The sequence below is a fragment of the Carassius carassius genome, chromosome 44 (genome assembly GCF_963082965.1).
Source record: "Carassius carassius chromosome 44, fCarCar2.1, whole genome shotgun sequence".
Classification (NCBI taxonomy): Eukaryota; Metazoa; Chordata; class Actinopteri; order Cypriniformes; family Cyprinidae; genus Carassius; species Carassius carassius.
Window position 1 is genome coordinate 2930810 of NC_081798.1, and position 27873 is coordinate 2958682.

The 27873-nt window shown below is 36.8% G+C and overlaps 1 protein-coding gene across 1 annotated transcript; it reads left to right on the forward strand.

The window, feature by feature from the left end:
* pla2r1 (phospholipase A2 receptor 1) lies at positions 1 to 26972 on the forward strand. Its single transcript, XM_059538446.1, has 30 exons — positions 1 to 314; positions 3201 to 3584; positions 4478 to 4651; positions 5470 to 5634; positions 6288 to 6401; positions 6861 to 7007; positions 7835 to 8023; positions 8098 to 8255; positions 8549 to 8659; positions 11093 to 11205; positions 11911 to 12080; positions 12414 to 12622; positions 12761 to 12906; positions 13554 to 13638; positions 13807 to 13939; positions 14116 to 14151; positions 14239 to 14399; positions 14929 to 14984; positions 15274 to 15371; positions 15463 to 15599; positions 16206 to 16326; positions 16413 to 16525; positions 17931 to 18066; positions 19174 to 19412; positions 19497 to 19683; positions 19771 to 19902; positions 20000 to 20122; positions 24143 to 24319; positions 25546 to 25581; positions 25858 to 26972. Exons 1-30 carry the CDS (start codon positions 161 to 163, stop codon positions 26073 to 26075), a joined length of 4422 nt encoding a protein of 1473 aa, XP_059394429.1. The 5' UTR covers positions 1 to 160; the 3' UTR covers positions 26076 to 26972.
* The last annotated feature ends 901 nt before the right edge of the window (positions 26973 to 27873 follow it).

Here is a 27873-nt window from a genome sequence, read left to right on the forward strand (position 1 = left end):
CATTAGATCGCGTCGCGTTGAGAGCAGACGGGCTTGTAAGAGGAAAGGAATATGTTTTGCCTTTCACTGAGAGACCAGTGACGTAGAGAATCCCAAAACTCGCGGAAAGTGTGGTGAAAAACAGGCTGCAGTCTATGGGGCGCGCTCATCTCCTGTGGAAATGCGAGGACACATTAAAACTCTGCGTGTTCGCTTCTGTGAAGCGCTTTATGTCCTTTATATGCTGTTTTATTTCAGTCATTTAGCTTGCGCTGCTGCGGAAGTGTCGGACAAAACTGAAGTTTGGAACAAAACTCAACTTCTCGAACTGTACAGTAAGTGCAATCGGCCCGCGCGACGTGTCTGTCTTTAAAATGAAACTTTCCTCGATGGCATGAGCGCCTGGGTTTGCGCAGGATCAAGAGTTTGTCGTGTAGATGAAGTGTGCTGTGATCTGACTGCAAGATTGCATTAGTATGTATGTCCAGCTCTTCTCTGTGAAATACTGGTCGTAGCGTGTCATTTCTTCATCTGGGATCACCCTGCAAATACTAATGTTTTAGTTTCAAACGGGAGAGTAAGCTAAATGTGTCTGGTAATGTGTTTTAAACACTTATGTAACTGCTGCCCTTGTCTTGGTGAAAGTTTACTGCACACGAACAAACCGATAGGCGGCTGCTCATCACATGATACAACACCGAAGCAGTTTGGACAAAACTTGAAAAAGTACACTTAAAGCCAAACTTAAAAATATTTTCATTGCAGGTTTATTTTTTTATTTTTTTTACAGGCCTATACCTCAAAGACCAGGACACAAACAAGTTTTTGAACACATGTTGACCTTTTGGACAACATACCAGACAGTTTGTCCCAATGAAATCTGACTTCAGTAGGCTTTTGGGGTAAATGTAACTGATTAAACGATTATGACATGAACCAACTCAAGAAAATGCAGAACTGTGACAAGAAACAACAATCAAAGATATCACATTACTGATCTGACCACCAATTATATTGATGAAACCTGCCCCACTACACATACAGTAACCCTTTTGTAAATAGCACAGTAATACAAATACAAAAAATAAATGTAAAAAACTTTCTTGAAAACAAAAAAAGTAAAATAAAAAACAAGGGAGTATAAATTTATATTATCTTTTGTAAATAACACAGTTCAACTTTCTTGTTCAATGTCTTTCTGTACTATAGGGAGCCTTGGCTAGAAAAATCTATCAGTCAATCAATCAATCAATCAATCTATCTATCTATCTATCTATCTATCTATCTATCTATCTATCTATCTATCTATCTATCTATCTATCTATCTATCTATCTATCTATCTATCTATCTATCTATCTATCTATCTATCTATCTACCTGTCTGTCTGTCTGTCTATCTGTCTGTCTATCTATCTGCTTTTCTGTCTGTTTGTTTTTCTGTCTATTTGTCTATACAATTTAAATAGACTGAAAGATTGAAAGGTTAGATTCCATATCTTTTCTTTACAATTAATAAACATTCAAACATTGTTAATCATGTTTTTGTAAATTGCCATGTTGTCTGCATTTCTCTTAAAGCCAAAAACTAAGCAGATCTTGCAGACAATACAGTATAATGCATGACTTCTCCTCTAATAAATGTAATGTCACAAGTATGACCCCCGCTGATGGACACAGTGGGTTTCTGAAGTTTGTCCAACAGCCTGATTCGTTACAGTCCCAAAGCATTTGCATTTACATTCATGCATTTGGCAGATGCTTTAATCCAAAGTGACTAGCATTGCATTCCAGGTATGCAGTTATCATAATGTCCGTTACATGGAAACCAGCACTATGAGTCACCCCGTGGGTTACTAAACAGGGTCAGCTGAGGTCAGAAGCACATAGATAAACACACACTTACACCCTCACTCAGACCAACAACAACACAATCTACATGCCACAGGGTTATATGATCTTACATAGCAAATAATTAATCTGTCACTGAAATATTCCATGTCGTGGAAAACATTCAGTTTTATTTCAAGAAGGAAGAGGAATGCAGGTCTAGAAGGACACATTCACCCCAAAATGAACCTCTGTATGTCTTGAACTCAAAAGAAGACATTTAAAAGAGTGTTTCCACCACTTTTGGCAAGACAATGGGGTTCAAAATAACAATGGACCCTATTGATTTTCAATGTATGGACAAAAAAAACTAACAAAGCAATATTAATGCCTTGTTTTGCATGACAGTATTTTAGATCCCTTAATCCCATACCTCCTAAACCTAACAACTACCTTACTAACTATTAATAACTGTTAAGGAGTTTATTGAGGCAAAAGTCATACTTAATGGTTAACAGTGAGACTTGGTCCCCAAATTAGAGTGTGTGTTTATATATCCACACATATAGGCTATATAAAATTAGAAAGAAGGCCAAGAAAACACTACGACATATTCATCTCATTAAAGTGTTTCAGGATAGGGCTCCAAATTTGAAAGAATAACTCAGGCTTCTGTATGTCAGTCTAATATTTTCTATTTTGAGATTGTGTGAGGGAGTAAGCCGCTTTATTAACATATTTGAAAACATTGCAGATAAATGATCAGAATGTGCCATGCTTTACTAGTTTCACCCTATTTAATATCTTAACTTATTATTCCCATACCCAGCATAAGCAAAATTGAAATATCACTACTGGACAAGAAAATCCTATACTTCCTAATCTTTCAAGCTTATTTCTGGTCACAGACATATGGCGAGGATAATGTGAAGCTTCCCTTTGAAGTTTGACGATACCCTGTGTTCGACTGTTTGAGAAAATCTTTGTCTTCACCCTGTTTCTTCAATTACTCTTTCGTGTCAACGCCCACAAAAGACCCTCAGCCCTGATGGCTCTGAGAACTCTGAAATATTAAGCCCCATTCTGTGTAGGAGAAACTGGAGATAGCCGCGCTATCTTTCTATCTGTTCGCTGCATAATCAGACCTGTCTGATACCTCAGTGCCTCTGAATGCCTTCGAATCTCCAATATCACTGGCCTTTATCATCTAACATGGCTCTGCATGTAAATGGCTATATAATACTCCTTAAGGAAGACTTTTCCCACTGGTCAAAAACCCCAGGGCCTCACAACTCCCAAGTGTATTTGATTCGCCAAGAAAATATGCTTTAACTTGACCAATTCAAAAATTGCCATGTATGATGTTGTGCATCTGTGTTACTTGTGTTACTCAGGTAAAGGTGTTTTCCGTTTGGAGAGCGTGTCGCGGAAGCTTTGCCTCTCAGCAGACTCATCCGGTTTGTCTCTGACCAGCTGTGAGCCCCCGTCTGCCGCCCTGCTTTGGAAATGGGTGTCCCGGCACCGTCTCTACAATCTGGGCACCAGTCGATGTCTAGGGATCAATGTGACCAAGTTGCTGCAGCCTGAAGTGGGCATCTTTGAGTGTGACGTTTCCCTCCCAACCATGTGGTGGCGCTGTGGGGGCAGCATGTTGTATGGAGCGATGAATAATAAGTTAGCGGTGGTGGACTCTAAAGTGGTGGTGAAAAGGGCCGCTCTGCATCAGTGGAGGATTTACGGGGCGGCCGGTGAAGGGCCATGCGCCTACCCATATGAAGGCAAGATGTGTTCGGACACATTTAAAAAATAAAAATCTAGTATCAGTGACAAATACAATGAATCAAAAGTAAAAGTCTAGTTTAAAAGCCTGCTCACACTGAGAACAGATAATAATGTTCTGTTTTTTGTAAGCGTGCCTGCCACTTTAAATGTCAGGCAGCTTCTGATTGGCTGTCGGAATTTTTAAACTCCACTGTCAGTTTTACAGGAAATTACAGGGAAAATATTAGAGGGGACACTGGGGGAAGATGTCACACTTTTTCCCCTACAAAAGGCATGTGAATGGTAAATTTGAATAGTGAAACAATCATAAAAACACAAAACAATTCATAAAATTAATACGTGACATACATCAAAATATATTTTTCACAACATATATATATATATATATATATATATATATATATATATATATATATATATATATATATATATAATTTATGTAATATATCATATACAAAAAATATTACATTCATACATTTTTAACACGTGAACATCTTAATCGTTAATAAAAAAGTATAGATATATTTATATATATATATAAAGTATATAGTATATATAATTATTACATTATTATTTTTAATTATTACAAATAAAATTATAATGCATTTTATGACTTACTGACGTCTACCGACGTCATCTCTATGATATATCATTTCCTGTTTTGTTTTTTTTCTGAATTCTTCGGCTTGTTGGTCACACCACATTACTTCAAATGTAAAGTTACCTATAAAAAACCACAGTCAGCCTGGTGTCTAAATATCTGTATTGAAAACTGAAGTCACATTTTGGTTGACTACTATAACCTGGTGCATGCAGTGGATTGTTTGATGAGGGTTGTTTGATGTGGCTGCAGTCATACCGCTTCTGTTTGTTTTCTCGATGTTGACAGACATCCACACGCTACAAGGGAACTCCAATGGCATGACCTGCTCCATCCCCTTCAAATATAACAAAAAATGGTTCTGGGATTGTACCTCTGAGGGCAGAGAGGACCGTCACCTCTGGTGTGCCACTACTAACCACTATGATCAAGATGAGAAATGGGGCTTCTGCCCCAATCCAGGTAAAATCATAGATTAATTTATTCTTACTTTTCTATACACTACCATTCAAAAATGGGGGATTTTATGAAGTTCTGCTTAGCAAGATCTGAAGATCAAAAGTGACAATAAACATGTTTTCTATTTCAAATAAATAGTTTTAAAACTTTCTATTCATCAAAATATTGTGAAAAAAATGTTTTTTACGATTTCCACACACTCTGAAAAATGAAAGAAAATAATGTTTCCTCAGCAAATCATCAAATCAGAATAATTTCTGAAGGATCATGTGACACTGAAGACTACAGTGATGCTGAAAATTCAGCTTTGCATCACAGAAATGAATTACGTTTTGATATATGTGACCCTGGACGACAAAACTTAAGTGCCATTTTTTCGAAATTGAGATTTATACATCATTTGGAAGCTGAATTAATAATGTATGATGAATGGTTTGTTATGATAGGACAATATTTGGCTGAGATACAACTATTTGAAATCTGCAATCTGAGGGTGCAAATTAAATCAAAATACTGAGAAAATCGACTTTGAAGTTGTCCAAATGAATTATCAGCAATGCATATTACTAATCAAAAATTAGGTTTTGATATATTTACGGTAGGAAATTTACAAAATATCTTCACGGAACATGATATTTTCGTAATATCATAATGATATCATTTTCCTAATGATTTTTGCCATAAAAGAAAAATCAATCATTTTGACTCATACAATGTTTTTTTTTTTTAAATATAGAAACTTTTAAATGGTAATGAATATTGAGTGTATACACACTAACTAAAGTAACCAAACAAAGCCGTTCTATGTGTGTTATTTCCAGTGTCAGGCTGCAATGATTTCTGGGAGAGCCATCCGGAGCTGAATGCCTGTTATCAGTTTAACTTGTACTCCATCCTCACCTGGAGTCAAGCTCTTACTTCCTGTCAAGCACAGGGTGGGAGTCTTCTGTCCATCACACAGTCCAGTGAACAAAGCTATATTAAAGGTATACACACGCTCAAATGTTTGCGCAAAAAGGTACTTTGAAATCTTTCCCTACATGATGCTAACACTGGTTTAGTGCTTGTCTATATAACTAGAGAGCCACAATAGCCGTTGTGTGTATGTGTGTGTGTGTGTGTGTGTGTATATTTATATATATATATATCAGTGAGGAGAGCAGATTAACATTGTTGGACTTGAAAAACTGTGTATTAACATTTTTCCATGGTTGAAGTAAGACACCTTCTGATGTTCATTCATGTTCATTTCATGTTCATGTCATTCATCACACATTAAAAAGCCACAAAACTGTTTTTTTTAAATCCATGTTTTTAAAAAATTGCCAAATTTAGTCTTCGTTCCATAGCAAAAGTAACCTGCTCTGTCTTGTCTGTTGGTGCGTGGTCAGTTTTCTCTTTGCCCTGCGATGTATTTTTCTCTCAGTGAGAACAGTGTAGTAAAAGACGTAGTTAAAGTAAGGGGGGCGTTAGTTAAGCTGACTAGCTACAGAAATAAAAAAAATAGCCTATGTGACTTTAACACTATATACTCAATCAGTCTTCTGAAACTATAAAATGCACTTAGTAGTCATATGGACCCCTTTTATGGTGCTTTTGTTTATCTTCTTGGAACATTGTTGTTATTGTGTTCCTCCAGAAAGACTCTCAGATATGGGTGTGATGGTCTGGATTGGATTAAACCATCTCAGTCCACATGGGGGATGGCAGTGGTCTGATGGATCTGCTCTGGCTCTCGTCAGTTACACCGCAGGTACAGTTAGCTTATGATATTAGGTTGAAGAGTTGTTCTTCATGGCTAGCATTACCTATTTAAGAAATAATTCACCACAAAATAACAATTCTGTCATCATTGAGTGAATTTACATGGAGGTAAGCCGACAGTGTGTGTGGTCCTGGAAACCACCTGAAGGTAATAAACATCTATTCTAAAAGCATAAATCAATTTACTTTCTTCTGTCACTGTCAGACATACAAAGATATTCATGTGAGTAACCAAACAGTTGCTGGAAGTCACTATGACTTCCATAGTGTGGAAAAATACTTAAAGGAACTGTGTGGTTTTTCAAAATATCTTCTTTTGTGTTCAACAGAAGAAGGAAATGCATACAGGTTTGGAACAACATGGGGAAGAGTAAATGATGACAGTATTGTCATTTTTAGGTGAACTCTCCCTTTAAATACTCTATTCAGTGTTCATCTTCCTGTGCAGATCTGACCTCCACACCGGTGCAGGAGAACCAGCAGTGTGGGGTGTTTAACTCCACGCAGGGTTCCTGGCAGAGTCTCTCCTGTGAGTCAGCCTTGCCCTACATCTGCAAAAAAGCCACCAAATACAGCCGGAATGCCGAGCCGCTTGGTAAATACATGAGTGATCTGACTGCTCATGCATCTTTCCCATTCATTAATCCAGCCTTTTTGCCCGTCCATTCATCCGTTTCTAATAGCTCTGTCTTTCCCTCTAACATGTCTGAATTTTCCCAGACTCTATATCCACCTGGTCTTCTCAAGTTTGGTCTAGTTTAAGCTTTAGCCCTAGCATGTAGCAGCCATTGTTACGTATAATGTGTTTACTTTTTCCAGTGCTCATTACTGAAGGAAAGAGTCCACTGTCTGATAGACTAGTGACTATTGTTTCCATGCTGGTTAGTGTTGACTGTGAAGAGAAAAATGAGGGCATGTCAAAAGCACAACAGCTGTGTCCCATCTAGAGTTTGAACTCCTGGCCCTGGCTGTCAGAAACACACAAACACACAGAATCTCACAGTGTGTTTGCAAATATAGAAAAGCCAGGGGTCATCAGCAACAATATTAGATGACTAGGATTGGCTTGAGATTATAAGTTCGGCTTGATTGAAATCAATACCTCTTAAACATACACACAGTGGTGTGAAAAAGTTTTTGTAATTTTAATATATTATATTATATTATATTATATTATTTATATTATATTATATTAAAAACACCCTCACCATGTATATAAGAGGAAGTATAAATAATACAAAAAAGGAAAATATTAATAAAAAGAGAAAAAAACATTATCAACAAGCAATCAAACATTGGCTACTTCAATATGTACCTTACGTCTTTCCAGTAGGTGTCATTAGGAGTTATTGTACAAACTCTAACTGTAGTATTATTATTAAATATGTTGTTAAATCTTCTCTCTGTCTGTTTGTTTACAAGATAATTGGCAGTATAAGGAGACGATTTGTCCTGGTGGTTGGTTGGACCATAATGGGTTTTGTTACCGGTACCTGGATGAGAAGTCGAGCTGGGACAGCTCTTCCAGCGCATGCAAAGCTCTTCAAGCAGAGCTGGTCAGCGTCCACTCCCTCAGCCAGCAAGAACTCCTACTGAAACTGCTGTCCAATGGTTAGTACTGGAGTGAAATTGTTATTTTTTCACTCTATAATGTCATTTTTGAAGTTATATGCTGGTTGTGATAGGATCCGACTCTAAGGTGTGGATCGGCTTGCATAAGGAGGACAAACTTTCATCAGTCCAGTGGTCAGACGGCTCACCAGTCACATTCACATCCTGGTACTCTCAGGAGCCTTCCCATAGCCATGGTGACAAACGAATCTGCGTCACCGCAGACTGGAAGGTGAGATCAGAGGTCAAAGGTCAGATTACTGTCACAGGACGTCAGTCATAAACCGAGCATACAGTATGAGGTCAGAAAGGACTCACGTGTCCAGAATCAGACAGCAGCTGTGTGCAAGCTGAAATGGCAAGATCTGATTTCAGAGACAGTCTCTGCATGAAAGCTTTATCCCGGGTAATCAGATTCACAGTCACCAGTTAGTCATAGCAGTAAACCACCGGGTCACATGACAGATCTGACCCTTTGAACTTTCTTCCGTACTTGATGAAGGACTCTTTGTGTGTGTGTTTTAGGACAGCAGATGGCAGTTTGAGGACTGTGAAGAGCAGCATGCTGCAATCTGTAAGACCTCGGGTCTTGTTCCACAGCATCCTAGTGGAGAATGGGATGATGGGTGTCCAGAGGTGAGAGTGTACTTTAACACAAATAATTGTGAGCTGAAATTAACTTAGAAGCCCAAGGATGGTCTTGTTGAAGGAAAACAGGAAAGCAACAAAACAAATCAAAGATTAAAAAGTCATTTTTGCGTATGTTTTGCTGGCAAATATTACTAAAGAATCAGAGCTGTGTCGATTTGAATGTTATTTTTAACTAAAACTATAACTTAAAAATCAATTGAAATAAACCTGAATTCAAATAAAATAGAAATACATTAGTTGAAAAAAAACAAAATTAGAAATGTAGCATTGGTAACTAACTGAAAAAAACATGTTTAGGTTTAAAACTGAAATGAAAATAAATGAAAGATATATTTAATTATGAGCAAAAACAAAATATGTTAAACCACTAATGAAAATCTCATAAGCACATATCAAAATGACTAAAAATGAAAATAAAAAAAGATTAAAACTTATAATATAGAAACACTGTAATGATATATAAATAATACTAAAATAAACTTGATTTGGCTCTTTTCAGTGATTCATTCTCCACATAGGCTAGCTGAATTGGTTAGTGACTCATTCTGAATCATTCAAACAGTTCATTCAGTTCACTTTATAAAAGAGAAAAGGCAATGAATAAAGTGGAATACTTACCTAGAATTTATAAGCTTAGTTAAAAGAAACTTAATTAGCTACATTTTGGAGTGGTTTGCCTAATATTATCTGCACTTATCATTATTTTATTTAAAATAATATTTTACTTTATATATAAAAAAAACACCACCACACTAATATGATTTAAGTAAAAAAAAAAAACAATTCCCCAGAAGATGTTGTTCCTAATACGTTGCATGAGAAACATATGAATTATGATTAAGCTGAAACAATGCAAAAGAAGAAATGAAATCCAGTACCGAACTGCTTTTTTCCGTCTCATTACCGGCATTCTTGTTTCATCTATTTTCCTGTATTTCTGATTGCTTGTGCTTGAGACGGGCTTTGTGTGAGGTGAGGAGGGCAGACAGAGGATGGAGCGACCGCCAGCGAGGGTGAGAGCGGGTCACGGCCTGAGAACAACAGACTGATTCAAATCTGTTCTGTCGCTCTGTTTCTGCTTTTACTGGCTATGGAAAAGAACGACGGCCAAACAGAGAAAGGGCACTTTTCAGAGATGCACACGTGCCAGTACACGGACTTGTGTGTGTCACAACCACACTTACTCAGCTTGTGGACAACCGTTTATTGTCTGCTGAAATGGTTTCATATTCTATTAAAGGCAAATGTGTGTAAATAGGTAAAGACTTTAAATATACAGACTTTCCCTTTAATATTAGTTTTATCCTAAATCTTGATTAAAGTTGAGATTCAGCTTCCCAGTTGTGTTTATTTATAGCTGTTAAAACGCTTGTTTCAGTCTGGGCCAGGTTTTCTGAAGGATGTTGAATTGAGGCCATTGAACTCAGGGTTACTAGAGGATAGATGTGAAAACACAGCCAGATGTCATTTCTAGCTGATGCTGCATCTTAGATGTCCTGCATCTACAACTAACCATGTGCTATTTATACTCAAAGTAGTATTAAATGAACAGTATTTCCGGAGATCCTACTCAACTATTAGTGTCAAAATTACAGTTTTGAGAAGAAGAATAAAATCCTGAAAGGTTGCTTTTATTATTTCATTAAGGAATAATGTAAATAAAAAATAATATGAAATATTTAAAAACATTATAAACACTGTTAGTTGCCCTCACTCCACAACAAATCCTTTAAATTGAACTTTATTGAGAACAGAAATGAAAAATAGTGGTAATAAACAAATATAAATTTACTAGTGCTTTCAAAACGATTAATCTCGAATAATCGCATCCAAAATAAAACTTTTTAGTTTACATAATGTGTGTGCACCGTTTATATTTATATGTATATAAATACACACACATGTATATATTTAAGGAATATTTACATATGATTTGATTTACACACATTTATGATTTACATAATATATATACATATGATTCTACAAAAATATTCATGTGTATTACATATATTTCTAAAATATATGCATATGTATTTAGGTATACATATGACAATACACTATGTGCATACATATATTATGTAAACACAAACTTTTATTTTAAATGCGATTAATTGCGATCACTGAACATGGACTCATATACTGCTCTCATTCGGCATGAAAGCAAATGTGTGTGATTTGAGCATGTTTTGAATGCTTGAAGTTAAATGCACCAAGTAGATTTGGAATATATGTGACAGCGTTTATGAAATTATTTTTTAAAAATTCCCAAAAAGTTTATTATGAAAAACATGGTAGTACACTACACAAGTTACTGCTTCCTGCACACTGCTTGCTTTCTAGTGACCACTACACATGAAATCCTGTACTACACACTACAGACCATAACAGATTTTTGTGTGTTATCGTGTGTGTATGCAGGGCTGGAAAAGGAAGGACTCCTGGTGTTATAGAATCACAGATCAGGAACAGACGTTTGAGGATGCAGTGAAAGGATATTACTGCAGATCTCCTCTTGTTACTATAGAAAGCAGGTATGTTTTTTTAAGAAAGAGAATAGAAATGTAAAAAAAAAACATTCTAGATAGAAATATATTTTGTAATATCTGTCTTTACTTTCACTTTTGATCAATTGAGTGCAAAAAAGTATCTCTTACTTTCATTCCTCTTCTTCTGGTAATGTATGTATATGATGGACCTTGAAAGAAGCATTAACCATCCTGGAATAACCAGGAAATGTGTTTCATAGTGCAACCCTGGAGCACAAAACCAGTCAGAAGTTGCTGGGGTATATTTGTAGCAATAGCCAACAAAACAAAGTATGGGTCTAAATTGTTGTTTTTTCTTTTATGCCAAAATCGTTAATAAATGATATAAGGTAAAGATAATGTCCCATGAAGATATTTTGTATATTTCCTACTGTTAATATATAAAGACTTAATTTTTGATTTGTAATATGCATCGCTAAGGATTTGATTTGGACAACTTTAAAGGTGATTTTCTCAATATTTTGATTTGATTCGATTTGATTTTTTTGCGCCCTCAGATTCCAGATTTTCAAATATTGTCCTATACTAAAAAAACCATTCATCAATGGAAAGCTAATTTATGAATAAATCTCAATCACAAATGAGTCACAAATGAGTAGTATGGAAATGCTTACTATACAAAAAACGTTTACAACATGAAAGAGGCAGGCGAATAGATCACAGTCGGACTGCATGGTGTCTCTGCGGCAGGTTTGAGCAGGCCTTTCTAAACAGCCTGATCAATGAGAAGGGAGACTCTGAGATCCGATCCTATTGGACAGCTCTGCAGGACCAGAACAGGACCGGCGAGTACCGCTGGCTGACGCAGAACGGCTCGTCGATACCCCTCACCTACACCAACTGGAACCGACACCAGCCAGGTGAGTCCTTAAAGGGACACTTCACCCAGAAATAAACATTCTGTCATCATTTACTCACCCTTAAGTTGTTCCGAACCTATATGATTTACTTTATTTAAAAAAGAATGTTGGTTAGAACAAAAAAACAGCAACTGTTTGGTTACCAGCTTTCTTCAAAATATATTTTTTGTGCTCGACGGAAGAAGGAAATTCATACAGGTTTGCAACAACTAAATGATGAGTAGTTGCATTTTTGGATGAACTATCCCTTTAAAAATCCCCACCGTGGCTGGCAGACGCAGACAGACTGAAAGCTCTTTATTTGATCGATCATCTTTGTCCCTCGGTCTGCAGTGAGTGGAGGAGGCTGTGTGCTGATGTCCGGAGGCCAGGCTCTGGGTCACTGGGAGGTGAAAAACTGTGGCACTTTTAAGGCCCTGGGTATGTGCAAACAGGAAGTGAGTGGTAATCGTGACACCCTGATGCCTGTGCCACACATGGACCTGAATGCAACATGTCCCACTGGATGGGAGAGCCGCAAAGGGCTGTCTCACTGTTACAAGGTAGTACGAAAAGTGAATAAACATATACCCAGTATAGAGAGCCACTGTCTTGTTTTTAATCTCTTATTGAATTGACTTGATTCATTGTTATTCTGTATGTTCCTGCCGTTCATGTTCAGTTTGTTTGTTATTGTTTAGGTGTATCACAGTGAGAAGATCCTCATGCATCGCACCTGGACCGAGGCTCAGTTCTTCTGCCGGGCTCTGGGTGCTGATCTCGCCAGCTTCCATCACTATGAAGATCAGGCTTTTGTCAAAAAGCTCCTCTCCATGATGTTCCAAAGGTTGGTTTACACAAGTGGGGGTTTATACACTACTGTTCACAAGTTAATCCATTTCTTATGCTCACCAAGGCTGCATGTGACTGAAAATATATTGTGAACAGTACTATTATTTCAAAAAACATTTCTATTTTAATATATTTTCAATGTTAAATTTGGCTTACTATTACCCCCCCCCCCCTCCACACACACCCACATCATTCAACCTTAGCATAATCAACGTATTTTTTAATTAGTTTACCGTGCAACTGAATAAAAGTATCAAATTCTTTAAAAACAAAATCTCACTGCCCCCAGACTTTTGAATGGAAGTGTATAAATGTAACTTTTCTTTTTAAATGTTGTACTGAAATTCTGGAATTCAAAATGTAAATCAGAAAGAATTTTCAGAAATTAAAAAAAAAAAGATAATAAAGAAAGTAAATACATATTTATGGTTTAAATAAACTAAATAACAAAATAGGTTTGTGACTTTTGGACCCCATATTATATCTGTATATATTCCTCACGTATATTTATATGAATTGGGATTTTATTATTAATAATAATAATAATGAGATTGTTATATCAATTGATGTAATTATTTTGTAAGTCTAAACTGATTAATGAAATTATTTTTCTCCTTTCTTTTCTTTTTGGTCTGTTTTCAGTACAGAGGGTCGCTGGTTTTGGGTGGGCTTTACTAAGAGAAACCCTTGGTCTGACGGAGCCTGGGAGTGGTCCGATGGCACACCGGTAAAAATTCAGAGAAATAGACAAAAAAGCCAGGAAAAGAGAAAGCAATGAGTCGTGTGCTTTGGATATGTTTGAATATATTATCTCCATGTAAAAAAGAGAAACAGAAGGTCATGGAAGAAGCTGTTCATCAGCTCGTTAAATAACTGTCATGATGGCATTCTGCAGGTGGTGACTTCGTTGATTGAGGATATGAATGAAGTGGACTCTCACATGTGTGCTGTGTACAGTGACCTCACAAACACTCTCACGCCTCACTCCTGTGACTCCAAATATGAATGGATTTGCAAGGTCCCTAAAGGTTTGTGCTTTGGGTGTATGGATATAACATGTAATGAAAACTCATTACCATCAAAGACCAGCTTAGACTGGTTTCAATGAATATTTGCATTTCACTATTTTGTTGTTTTTTTTTTTGGAAAAAGTGCAAAACGACTTCATGTTGAAATGTACGCGTTTGATTTTGGGTTTGCTCAGGTGTGGAGCTGGTCAAGCCGTACTGGTACAGCGACCGTAAGTACAGTACAGCTAAATACTGTAGAGGCTGATCCTCACTGCTGATGTTTATGATGATGAGACTCGTTTGTGTTTATGACGCAGAACTTGAGCCGTGGATGTTTTCCAGAGGAGCTGAATATTACTTTGCCAGTAAAGCGTTTCCCTGGGAGTCCGTCTCCTTCGCCTGCAAGATGATGGGTGCTGATCTGCTCTCCGTTCACTCTAGTGAGGAACTGAACTTCATCAGAGAACACATTAAAAAGGTTTTATATGCATGTCTTTATGTACACCACCACTCAAATGTCTGTGTTCAGTAAGAGTTTTTTTTTTAAACAAATGACTACTTTTATTCAGCCAGGATGCATTAAATTGTTCAAAAGAGACAGTAAAGACATATTTTAAAAAAGTTAATTAAATCTGTTCTTTTGAACCTTCTGTTTATCAAAGAAAACATTAAGCAACCACTTTCTGCATTGATAAAAATAAAGAAATAAGTTTCTTGCGCAGCAAATTAGAATGATTTCATTTTAAGGATCATTAATCATTCAGTTTTAACATCACAACACATTTTAAAATATATTACATTTTAAAACTGTTGTTTTTTATTGTTATTCTATTTACAATATTACTTTTTTAGTGTATTTTTGATTCAGTAAATGCAGCCTCATAAGTGACAATCTTACTGACCACAAAATATGAAACAGATTTGTGTATGAATATGTATAAATGGATATATGCAGAATATAATATTTATATGTGTTTATATAAAAGAGCACATTTGTTTGTTTTTAGGATTCTGAATTTTGGTGGATTGGTTTGTCTGCTAACAGCGGTCACAATGGTCTCAGGTGCCTTTTTTTTACAACCATAATGAGTCTCTTTTACAGTAAAATTCAATAAATGAAAAGTCAGATTTTTTATTTATTCATTGACATGTATTATAAGTGAAATATAAAGGCAGAAAAATAATAATTCTTATGATTTTCAGTTCAAAATAAACAGTATTTTTTTTTACATTTGGTCAACAAATATTACAGAAGTCACACTTTACCTTTAAGAAAGGTGAAGGAGCAGTAGAGGAGGATACAGTGTGAAGTAGGCTTCATGTTGGGTTTTATACGTGTTTGATCTCTGCAGTTGGACTGATGGATCCCCTTTGGATTATGAGAACTGGGAAAATGGTCGATTCTACCGAAAGCCTGGCCAAAACTGCATCAAGATGTCGTCTCAATCCGGTAAACAATATATGCACGCACAATCACTTAAGCACATGCAAGTAACATTATCTGGTGTACTCAAAAACTGCTTATTAATAATGTTGTGCAGGTCAGTGGTCAGCAGGAAGCTGTAAGGATCGACATAGTTACGTGTGCAAGCGCAGAACGGTGTCTTTGGTGGAGGAACCACGTGAGCCTCACTATGTCGGCAGCTGCCCAGAGAACTGGTTCTACTACGGACAAAAGGTTCACATACACTCGAATCTGCTTTAGCAGCCTTGTGGGAACCTAAACTAGATTAGTGGTTCTCAAAGTGCATGCTCCTTTCATGTTGCTCTTACAAAGTAGTATGACTTTATTTATTCATTTAGATATGTTTTATATTTTTGTACAAATAAAATTCTTGCATCCAAATTATACACAACATAATTCAGCTGGACAGTAGTTTTTCAGTAAAACATATTTTAATTAACTGCTAATATTGTAGGCACATGCTTTTTCTCACTGATAAATTGGTATGCATTAAATGATGAATTAATATTAAGTGGGTTTAAAATAAAAATTCAATTATTATTAAAAAATATATATATTTTAAAATGTTTATTTTTGGTGAATTTGAAGATTTATGCTTACCGTTTGAATGGAAACCTTAAATAGTATTTCAGTTATTTTAAAATGGTGATTGTACATCAATAGCTGTGTCAGCAATGTTAGTACACAAATGAGCAGTTTGAACAATTTTTATTTTGCAAACCAGAGTATGTTTCTGAAAGCTCTTTATTTGATCGATCAAATAAGGTTCTTGGGTTTTATTGTATCGTTAAGAATTGCTTGTTTGTGATTGGTTGCCAGTGTCTGTTTCTGCATCTCCCAACCCATCCGGGAGATGGGAAAACCTGGCATGATGCTCAGTCCATCTGCACATCAACCTATCACGGATCTCTGGTGTCCATAGAGGATGAAATTGAACAAGGTAAAGAGCATCACTTCTTCATTATATTATAGTTTCTGATGTTTCTTTGTATTGACATTTTAGTGGTTTTTATCTTTTGGTTATAGCCTACATCGTCATGCTGCTTCATGGCTGCTCAGCAGGGGTTTGGATTGGTGTACAGGGTCGTTTTTCCTCCAAGTGGAGCAACGATAAGCCAGTCAGCTATAATAACTGGGAGGTATAAAGACTCAGGATTTACCGTATTTTCCGGACTATAAGTTGCACTTTTTTCATAGTTTGGCTGGTCCTGTGACTTATGGTCAGGTGCGACTTATTTATAAAAATTAATTTGACATGAACTGAGAGAAATGAACCAAGAGAAAACATTACCGTCTACAGCCGCGAGAGGGCGCTCTATACTGCTCATTGCTCCTGTAGTCTACCACTGAGCAGCATAGAGCGCCCTCTCGCGGCTGCAGACGTTAATGTTTTCTCTTGGTTCTAAATAAATGCGACTCGTAGTCCAGTGCGACTTATAAATGTTTTTTTCCTCGTCATGACATATTTTTGGACTGATGTGACTTATACTCAGGTGCGACTTAAGCCCTATTCGGACGGGATTAGTTTTACGGGGGTAGATGGAGTAATATAACTTTACCACAGGACGTCTGTAATATTGATGTCCTATTCGGACTGGATCAGAAAGTCTCAGTAAAACAGCCAGAAGTGGGAGGGGTAACACGATTACGCAGCGCAGTCACCTCCCTCGTCTCAAACACGCACCTACACTTGTGTGCGCTGCTTTGGTTGCCAGATCCGCGTAACCAAATCATCCCAATGGTCATTAAAAACTAGCCCAAAACCATCCCAATGGCCACCCACAGCCCAAATACCAACAAATAATGAGCGAAATCCTTCCATCTTTAATCCACTGAAAAAATAAAGTCACAAAAAGTCGTTTTAAAGTAGCCCAATTATTAACTCCGCCAGAAGGCCGCAGACCTGGCAACACACAGTCGAGTGCGACATTGATTTCTCCTTCAGTTTTGTGTTCTCAGCAAAAGTTTTTCTAATGTTAATACTACGCTGCAATGCATACACATTCAGTCAATGTAAATGAATACACCAAAAATTAAAATTGTTAAAATTTAAACTTGCACGTGCCTAGCGACGCCCCTGATGGTGGTGTCTGATTTTTTTTTTTAGTTTGACTATATATATATATATATAAAAGCAAGTGAATGCTTCTTCAAGCGCTTCCATATTTAAAAAACGCGCAAAATTACGGTTAATGATGAAATACTACCGTGTATTTTTTCAGATGGTCTATTCGCACGGGACTAGTATTACCTGAGGTAATTTCTCCGGACCTTTTTACAGAAGGTAAAAGTCGCCGTAATCTTTACTGACATTGTCCGTAATGATTACTGACATGGAGCATTCGGACGGGACTAAAATCACAGAGAAGCTCTGATAAAAATTTCTTTACCCCACGTCCCTATGTTAAACTAATCCCGTCCGAATAGGGCTTTATAGTCCGAAAAATATGGTAATATATTTGAATTGTGCATTGATTTTTTTAATTTTATTTGAAGTTTTTTATTGAATTTTTTATTTCTGTTCTTCTTTGTGTGTGTCTGCAGGTGTCTAACTATAGAGCTCCTGGGGAACCTCATTGTACTTACCTGTCCAACAGTCACAACTTCCGTGTGACAGGGCTTTGGCAAGACGATGTCTGTACTGAGAGCGTCTATGGCTTTGTCTGCGAGAAGAAGCAAGGTTTTAATGTTCAAATCATCGGCATTGACCAATATTTAATTGTGGATACGTGTTTCCTTATATTTGTACATTTATAATGCCTTTGTCATCATTTATCATTTTAGTTCAACCAAAAAAAAAAAACAATTTGCTGGAAATATACTCAAGTCATCCAAAATGTAGATGAGTTTGTTTCTTCATCAGAACAGATTTGGAGAAATGTAGCAGTCCATCACTTGCTCACCAATGGATGCTCTGCAGTGAATGGGTGCCGTCAGAATGAGAGTCCAAACAGCTGATAAAAACATCACAATAATCCACAGCACTCCAGTCCATCAGTTAACATCTTGTGTAGTGAAAAGCTGCTTGTTTGTAAAATTCAAATCCATTGTTAAGGTGTATTAACTTTAAACCTTCACTTCTGGCCAAAATACTAAATAGTCCATAATACATAATAATGCTTCCACCAGCGAAAAAGTCCACCTAATATTGTCTTTCCGAAACAAAATCCACATATTTGTGTAGAACAGTTTCAGGCTGTTTTTGATTGTAAACAGTGCTTAATTTATGCATGCTGTTCTTCTTATTTAAGAAGAGGCAACTTTACCTCTGGAGAAATTCATATTATGGATAGAGGATAGATAAAAACATCATAATTATGGATTTGTTTCTTACAGACATGCTGCTTTTCACTTCACAAGATGTTAATTGATGGAGTGGAGTGCTGTGGATTCCTTGTAGATTGTTTGTATTAGCTGTTTGGACTCTCATTCTGACGGCACCCATTCACTGCACATTAAATGGTGAGAAAGTGATGGAATGCTATATTTACCCAGATCTGTTCCACAATAAAACAAACTCATCTACATCTTGGATGACCTGAGACCTGAGAGTGAGTTTAGCAAATTTTCATCTTTAGGTAAACCTTTTTTTTTTCAGGCGCTAGTCAATTTTGAAATTTGAAATTTCCATGAGATTCACTTGCAGCATTTGAAAGTTATCAACTTTAATTTGTAATTTATTAACATAATATAATATGACATTCTATTGGTTAGTGACCATAACATGAAACTAATTATCAGCTATTGTTTTATAATTTTTTTAAAATCAGTTTTTACTTTATGTTAGACAAGTCCAAGCGTCCTACACAATCCTATTACACCGCTTTCTCACTGGACTCGTCTGAATATAAGAATCACAGTTACCAAATCATCCATGGCAATTTGAGCTGGTATCAGGCCCAGAAGGCATGTTTGGAGAAGGGGGCGTCACTTGTGAGCATCACAGACCCGTTTCATCAGGCCTATCTCACTGTGCTGATCAACAGGCTTGAAGCCCCACACTGGATCGGACTGTACAGCACAGATGTAAGGAGGCTTTGAAACCACTCTGTCATGTAGTTTGATGGGTTATATTTGTGTATTAAACAAGAGCACCCTTCACCTTCATAGGATGGTCTCTCACACCAGTGGTCTGATGGAAGTGAGCTTTCCTTCACTTACTGGGAAGAGTCTAATTATTACCCAGAGGGACCCATGGGAGATGGAGGCTGCGTGTCCATGGATGTTAACGGACGCTGGAAAGACGTTGAATGTGACATGCTTTTATCAGGAGCGATATGTTACAAACCTCCTCCGAGTGAGTCCATTTCTCTCTGTCTTTGGATTTATTTAATCAATTGTAAATAGTTGAAACGGACTGATATTGTTGTTTGTCGTCCCTCAGAAAGCATTGCTTTCTCCTATGAAGTGGTGTGTCCTGAGACCTGGGTGAAGTTTCGTGGGAGCTGCTATTATTTTGAAACAGTTCTGTTGAAGATGACACTGGAAGAAGCAAGACATCACTGTAAAAAGAAGGGTACGGCACTTTGGATCAAGAGCTCCACCCAGCGGTGGCTTTGATTGTCTCTGGGTGTTTTGGTATAACTTGGCAAGTTTATTTCCTTTTTTTTTAGGAAATTTTTCAGATGTTCTGACAGTTCAAGATGATGAGGAGAGTCGATTCTTCCTTAAAGAGATGTCGCGGCATTACCGGGGGCCTCAGAATTTGTGGCTAGGAATTTTATACGACACTGACAGTAAGAGCTGTGATGTTTGATTTTGAGCATTTAATTCTATTATAAATGTATTTGAATTATAAATACTATATAAATAAATATATTTCTAAAAAATATTAATAATTTTAATTATATTAATTTTAAACTTTATCTTTTTTAATTAAATAGATATATAACAATTATAAATTATTTATTTTTTTCATTTAATTTTAGATTTATTTATTTATATATACACATTTGTTCTTTTTGAATTTGTATTTATGGTATATGTAATTTATCATTTTTTATATTTTGATTGTAATATTTAATACTTTTGATAATTTTTATAATGTATAGTATATTTATTATTTTATTTATATTACATTTATTTAAAGTTCTATCTATCATGAGATATAAAACAGTATAATTGTATTAAATGTATAAATATATAAAATACTATGTATAAATTACTTATATTTTTTTATCTTCTATTTAATTATTTATATATACATTATTAACTTTGAATTTGTATTTATATTATGTTATAGTAAAAAATTTTGTAAATGTATATATACTGTTAACATAAACATATATGAATCTTGATTATATACATTATATTATTTGCAGTATATTTATTGTTTTATATTATATCTATCTGTCTGTCTGTCTGTCTTTATAGTATATAGTTTCCCTTCTGAGGGGAACTTCAAACTGCGTCCTCTAGAGGTCACTTTGGGGAACGCCTTCAGTGTGACCGGTGTCTAACGCATACATCTAAACTCGAAAATAACATTGGCCGGTGACAGCCTATGACATCACGTCGTCGATCTTGCTCTCCGTGCCACTAAGCAGGCTGCCACCGTCATTGTCAGATCCATGGCAGCCGTGGTGGTTAGAGAGAGATATCTGTGGGTGAATCTGGCGGATGTCGGGTCATAAGAAAAGGGCTTTCTTGTTTATGTGCCAGTTTCACCTTCTGAGATTTTCGGCACTTCGTCTTAGGCTTGTACACGCTTCTGTGGAAGCCTTCCAGCATCAGGTCCCCAGTATAATGCTGCAACCTCAGGACCTGCAGGTCCTTCTCGCGGGCTAATACTCTTCTGAGTACAGGCTTCATGACATGCTCCATATCCTCTGGCCAAGGTACACTACTCATTTCTCACCCTGATGGGTCTCCTGAGATTTGAGTCTTTCCTTAACCATCATGCACTTTCTCTAAGCTAGAGCTCCTCTTTAAATAAGGATATTCTGGACACTGCAATCTCTTTACTAACCCACTCTGTATACCGGAGCGATCGGACAGTTGCCTCCAGTAAGAACAAAGGCGGTGTTGCCTGGGCTCCACCTTTCTGTTGAGCTGCTCTCCTTGTGGGTCGAGCTTAACAGAGCCCTTGGGGTTCTCTTATGAGCAAGCCCCTCTCGATCTGAGCATCCAAGTCCCCCTTCTATTTTTGAAGTTGGGCTTCCAATTTTTTGAGCTCTGGATAGCAATCATGCCAGGTGGCTGGGCCATATCCTCTCTCCTTCCGGGCATCTGTGAGCAAATGCTTCAGAGTCTGTTCTGTGAGCATGTCACAGTCACATAGGGCTCCTAGGCTGGTTTAATACAGCTTCAGTTACCTCATAAGCAATGGTGTTTCTAAATCCATGCTATGGTAAGTGCACACTCTGAGCTTTGGTGCACTTTTTAAAATCCACATCGTGGTAGGTGTTCACACTTAGCATACTGTGCACTTTATAAAATCTTGTATGGTAAGGGTTACACACTGTTAGCCTCATTCCCTTTGTTTGAGTTGGTTTAGGCTCCAGTCCTTGCTTCCTAGCCCATCCCTTAAAAGGTAAGTTCTTTTAGGGTATGCAGCTCAGGCCCATGGCCAGAGGGGATAATGTCACTGACAGCCGTCAAAACGTCCTTGGGGCAACTCCTATAGTTGTGGTCTAGTTGGTACTTAGTGCTTGCCGTGGGTTCTGGCATGCACTCCCCTCAGCATGGCAGCGTAGTAGGGCTGTGAATCTTTGGCAAGGCAGCGATTCGATTCGATTACGATTCATAGGTTGTCGATTCGATTCAAGAACGATTTTTGCAAATTTAGAACGATTCAATTCGATTCGATTCACAATTAAATTCGATTCGATTCGATTATAACGATTCGATTCTGCATTCTTTAAGTGCATTCACGGGATTATTTAAATGCTTCTACTAAATTCTTTAAATGCTTAGTCAGGGGGCAAATTACAGTAGCATTTATGGTTAGAGAACCATAGGTTAGAGAAAAAAAAAAAAAAAAACATTCTGTCCATTGTTAAATGCTAGTTTAATGATGCGACATGGCATACGTAAAAATGTATGTAAGCCAAGTTTTTAAAAAAAGAGCTTAAAGAGTATTATGTATAAGCTAACATTTTGTCACACCAGGGGCATAGCCATCATTTCAGAAGTGACAGAAATGTCAAATACAATCATTTTATGTATGTAGCCTATATAATAATAATAATAATTATTATTATTATTATCATTATTTTTTTTACAAGGAATTATCTTCTTTTTTAATTACTTTTAATTAGCTGTAATAACTCAAATACACTGCTGGACAATAATCAATCATTTGTAATCGATATTTTTTTCCTAATGGCAATTTTATGATTGTTTTATATACTAGGCTACATTTAATTAGCAATTATTTAAATTTTCTGCACAGAATAAGGTAGAAAATATACTTTATAGTTTCTGTACTGTAATAAATGTCAATTAGCACTGCATCATTCATAAATTGTTTGTGGTTTTTTTTTTAGTTTCATCAGTTCATTCTGCTTTTATTCAGTTTGAGATCGCGAGATCGCTTCTCTTTCAGTGTGAAAACGTCTTCATCTCTATTTAACTTTTCCTCTCCATCAGCGAATGATTCTGAGAGAAAACGTGCCAGATGTCTGTTTGCTAATGAAACAAACGCTACTTTCATGCATCTGATTATCAGATAAATCTCGCGCTCTTATTTCAAGGTCGTTGTTAATGCCGTGGTTAATTTTAACAGTTTCTTTCGTATATTCGGTTCATCCGCATTGTTTAAAAACATTTATCATTCAATGGATCTGTGCGTATGATTTAGACACTTACATTTCTGCTCCGTCCATGCAATAAACACAGCTGTCGACGGCTCCGGTAACTCCGTCGGTAAGATGCAGAGAGCCATTGACAAACTACAGAAAAGTAAAACTACTTCACGTTAGCATTACTGGCCACGAGTCCTATAGATCACACGTCAGCTGCGTCAGAGACGAACGGAGCGCGAGCGCAATCCTGTGACAGTCTCAGTCGGTAAACAGTGGAGCGCGTGAAGGACAGATAAGAGGCACGATTCACGAACACTCTTCAAGGTCTCCATTAATTCGTGCTTGTAGTAATTTAATGTGTATACATTTTGAAAGCATTGAATCGCTATAGAAATCGCGATTCATTCGATTCTTAGCATTTTGAATCGATAACTGTCCAAGATCGGTGATTCAAGATTCAAAAATCATGTTTCAAGATCGATGCATATGAATCGACAGGGTTTGTAATCGATGCATCGAGAAAATGAGTGAATCGTTACACCCCTACAGCGTAGGTATACCCCTCCCCAATGTCCTCTAGAGGATGCAGTTCGAAGTTCCCTTGGAAGTTGACGTCTCAGGTTACATATGTAACCATGGTTCCCTGAGAAGGGAACAAGATACTGCATCCTCTAGTTCCCTTGCCATGCTTCGAATGTAAGCTTCAGACGAAGAAGCAGATGATGTGTTCTCCTGCGCCCTTTTATACTGTAGTCGCGCCAGGTGATGATGTCACAGGCTGTCATCTGGCAACGTTATTTTAATGTTGAGATGTATGCTTCAGACACTAGTCACGCTGAAGGTGTTACCCAAAGTAACCTCTAGAGGAAGCAGTGTCTCGTTCCCTTCTCATTGAACCTTACATACGTTACCGGAGACAATATTTTTTATTTAATGTCATGTAATGTTTATTGAAAGTTTTATGTGAAACATGAAATTGTCCTTGACAAGTCATGAAAATGCTTATTATAGCTGATGCTTTGACTCGACTGGATGGCTCACCGCTCCATTACACAAACTGGCGCTCCAGAGCTCCCGATGCCAGTGACATAAGGGTGGATTCATGTGTGACTCTGCGGGTTTCAGATGCAGTGTGGCAGTTAGCCGACTGCACTGAGAGACTGGGCTTCATCTGCAAAACCTCAACAGGTAAAAGTCATGATTTTCAACCACATGACCACAATTCACCAGTGGAAACTCAGTACAGTCCTGATCCTCTGATATTTACTGCAGGAACAGTACCAAAAAAAGACTTTTGGCCTTAGAGTGGCAACATTTCTTTGTTGCAATCAATAATTGTGCTGTATCATTAGGGATGCACGATATTGGATTTGCCGATATCCCATATGCCAATATTTTTTAACTCATTTTGGTCGATACAGATATATATTCCATTTGTAGATGGTCTAAAGCAAAAGAGTTGTAAAAATTCTGAAAACCTTTTAGAGCTTATGATTTGTTTAAAAAATAAAACAGATTACAGATTAATGAATCAATCAGTAAAATTATTTAATTTACAAGTGTCATGTTTGTGTTTTTTTTCATGTTAGCTATAGCTTCTGACCTTTATATCAAAACATACTCATTATTTTATGACATCAATTACAGCTTTATTTAATCAGAAATACATTCTATATGTTATTTGTGTAGGCTATTTTACTTTTAGTTTAATTAGAACTAGGCCAACAGCGCCCCCTACAGATTAAAACACTTTACCGAACTGGCATTAGGGCCTCTGGGAGGCTCAATTTATATCAAACGATATGTAATAACAGACAAAGCAATAGTGATCACATAATAAAAACGGTTTACTCACACTTGTGTTGCGACATTATGGTCAGATCCAATATAGTCGGCACAGCTTTGCCTTTTAGTGTCAATCTTTCTGAAAATTCTTTCTGCGTCAATTTGTGCCTTGCTTGTAAATTAATTTGTGGTAAAATTAAGTCAACAAAGGACAAAGTTCTTACTGACGTGGTCTGGAACTTCATTAAAAATAAAGTTCTTCCACACTTTTTTAATTTTGGGGATCAGAAGGAAGGCAATGCAAAGGCTTTATCATTTGATTTGTGCGTAGACCTGTGTGTTCGCATCTAGTTATTTATACTACATGTGCGAAACGGTGGGCGGGGCTAAAGATGCAGTGATGTAGAAGCAGGCGTTGATCTTCTTCTGCTGAGGCACAAGCTGTTGTTTTGGCAGACTGCCTTCAACATTAGCTGTTTTTAGATTAACAAGAAAGCTTTGAATTCTTAAACATACAGGATGATTTTTTTAAAAAAACACAATGACCTCTTATATGTCAAAAGATCAAGGGAAATTAGATTTCTCAGTTCATGACCCCTTTAATTCAGATGTTTTGCTTTGCATTACAGGTGCCATCAAAGAGGTAGAAGTGGAGCCACTGAAAGGTTAGAAAGTCACTCACCATACTGTTTAGGGATTGAAAACCATTTTATACATCTCCCTTTTACTTTGTCGGCTCTGTTTCACAATACTAATTATTCCCAAAGTTGAGTGTAAAGTACTTTAAAACTTGTCTGCAAGTGACTATTTGACAGATTCAAACATGGACAGCAGTAAGGCGTCATTTGAAAACTTGCAAAATATGAGATGTTTTAAGGGCTATACTTGAAAGCTTTCATCATGTACTGAAAATCATGATTTTTTTTTTTTTTTTTTTTTAGGTCTGCACCAAGGCGTGATCTCGGCAGCTGTGTTGGTGGCCATTGTGCTGTTTGCTGTGGTAATCGGATCAACGTGGTTCCTTTACAAGAGAAACTCTCTGTGTGTCCGGAGGCTTCTGATGTTTGGCAGCGTCTATTACAGACAGACTAGTTCCCAAGCCAGTGACCAAGATGAAAATGTTTTACTTCCAGACCTAGAGACACAAGCAGGGGACTAGCGTGTTGTTGTGTGAGTCTAGGTGCATGTTTGTGTTTTGCATGAGAGTGTGTTTGTTCAGTCAGGGAAACTGCATTGGGAATTAAGAAGATAGTCGAGCTGCCGGTCCATACTGTAGCTACAGGAGGATATTGTGCACATGCAGGTCTTGTAAAGCTCCACAGCAATCCATTTAAAAGCATTATGAAAGGGATATCCTTTATGAAGTATCAAATGGGGCTTCTTTTTTTTTTACATTGTCTCGTTCAGGAAAACAACACTATTCCTCTAGAATGCAATAGCTAAAATGCACCAAATGGCTTAGTGGTTAAGTGCGCTTTAATATTGTTAAGGTGTCAGGGCCTGTTCACACTATCACAGATGTTTAGCATTAGAGTTTCACATGCAGTTTGTCTGTTTAGACCAATGCATAAAATAAAAGAAAAAAAATCTGACGGTTTGAATAACACCTAAAGTTTCGCTCTCTGACACTACAGTATATTGCTCTTGCAATATTGCAAGACGCTACACAGCTTTGCGTTTCTGACACCCGCTTGTCATGGAGAAGAAGCTAGTTCCAGATTGTTGTTGGGAAAATATGCCACCAAGTCACAGTTTTTTGTAACAGCAGTGTATTTGGACACATGACCAAAAGCGTGACTATTATTGTATGTCTAGTTTTCTTTGCAGTGCAATGGAAGAGTTTAGAACACCTTGATTATTGCATCAAAAACATTTGTCTTTTTGTGAACAGGCCTTTAAAGTCAACATGAAATCAAAATGGACCCTATTTACTTTCTTAAAGGTGCACTCAGTATTTTTATCCTTATTAAAAAATGTTGTATGCACAAAAATAAATAGTATGTTGAAAAGTTTGTATAACAAAAACATGAATACAAATTATAGAAAAAAAGTTCAATAAAAAAAAAAAACTTATCAAAATATAAAAACTTGCTTCACCTCTGAAACAAATTTCCTTTTAGATGAAATCATCAAGGCCACTTACATTTTAACCAGTGGTTGTGTGCCAGGAGGGGGGGGGAGTCATTCATAATCTACTGTAAACTGTTTTAACAATGGGTACATGTTTTTAAATTTGCACCACATTAGGAAAGTAGAGGGGTTGTGGGTGTCATTTAATGTTGACTTGTAAGTGTTACTCTAACTTTTGCAACAATTCAACAATGCAAATTTTGGGTCTCTATGATCCTCCTATCCAGGGTGAACTGCTCTTTTGAAGTGTATTAATAGTTCATCTACAGCAGGATGCTTGTTCTCACAAGTAGTTTGTTCTGATTAGAACAATAAACTACTATCAGAAAGAGTCCACAAATCCAAAACAAGCCACTGCAAAACAAAGATAAATGTTTACCTTCCACGCTGATGTTGTCACCAGTATTACAACCTTATTTTAGTATTGTTTTCTATCCTTTGATACCTGAAACTGGTTTGATCTGAAGCACATTTGTTAAGATAACATGTTTGCTTTATAAGCATCTTACTTTTGCACAGCTCCTGGAGCACCGGGGCAGTGTCAGTTCTTATTCGGTGGTTAAAAAACTATAGTTTAAACCCTACATTTTCATTTTGGCTGTGTTTGCTTCTCTGTGTTTTACTGATTTGCTTCTCTGACTTGCATTGTGTAACGGAAACTATTAGTGCTTCATTTATGAATTTATTTTATCACAAAAATGTGAATGAAGAACATTGTTTTTAATCATAAAAATTTTCTCTACAATTTTTGGAATAGGAACACACACAAAGTCTGTATCCCCTCTGTATTTCCTAATCAGCCATGGATATAAAACCCCTTGAATATT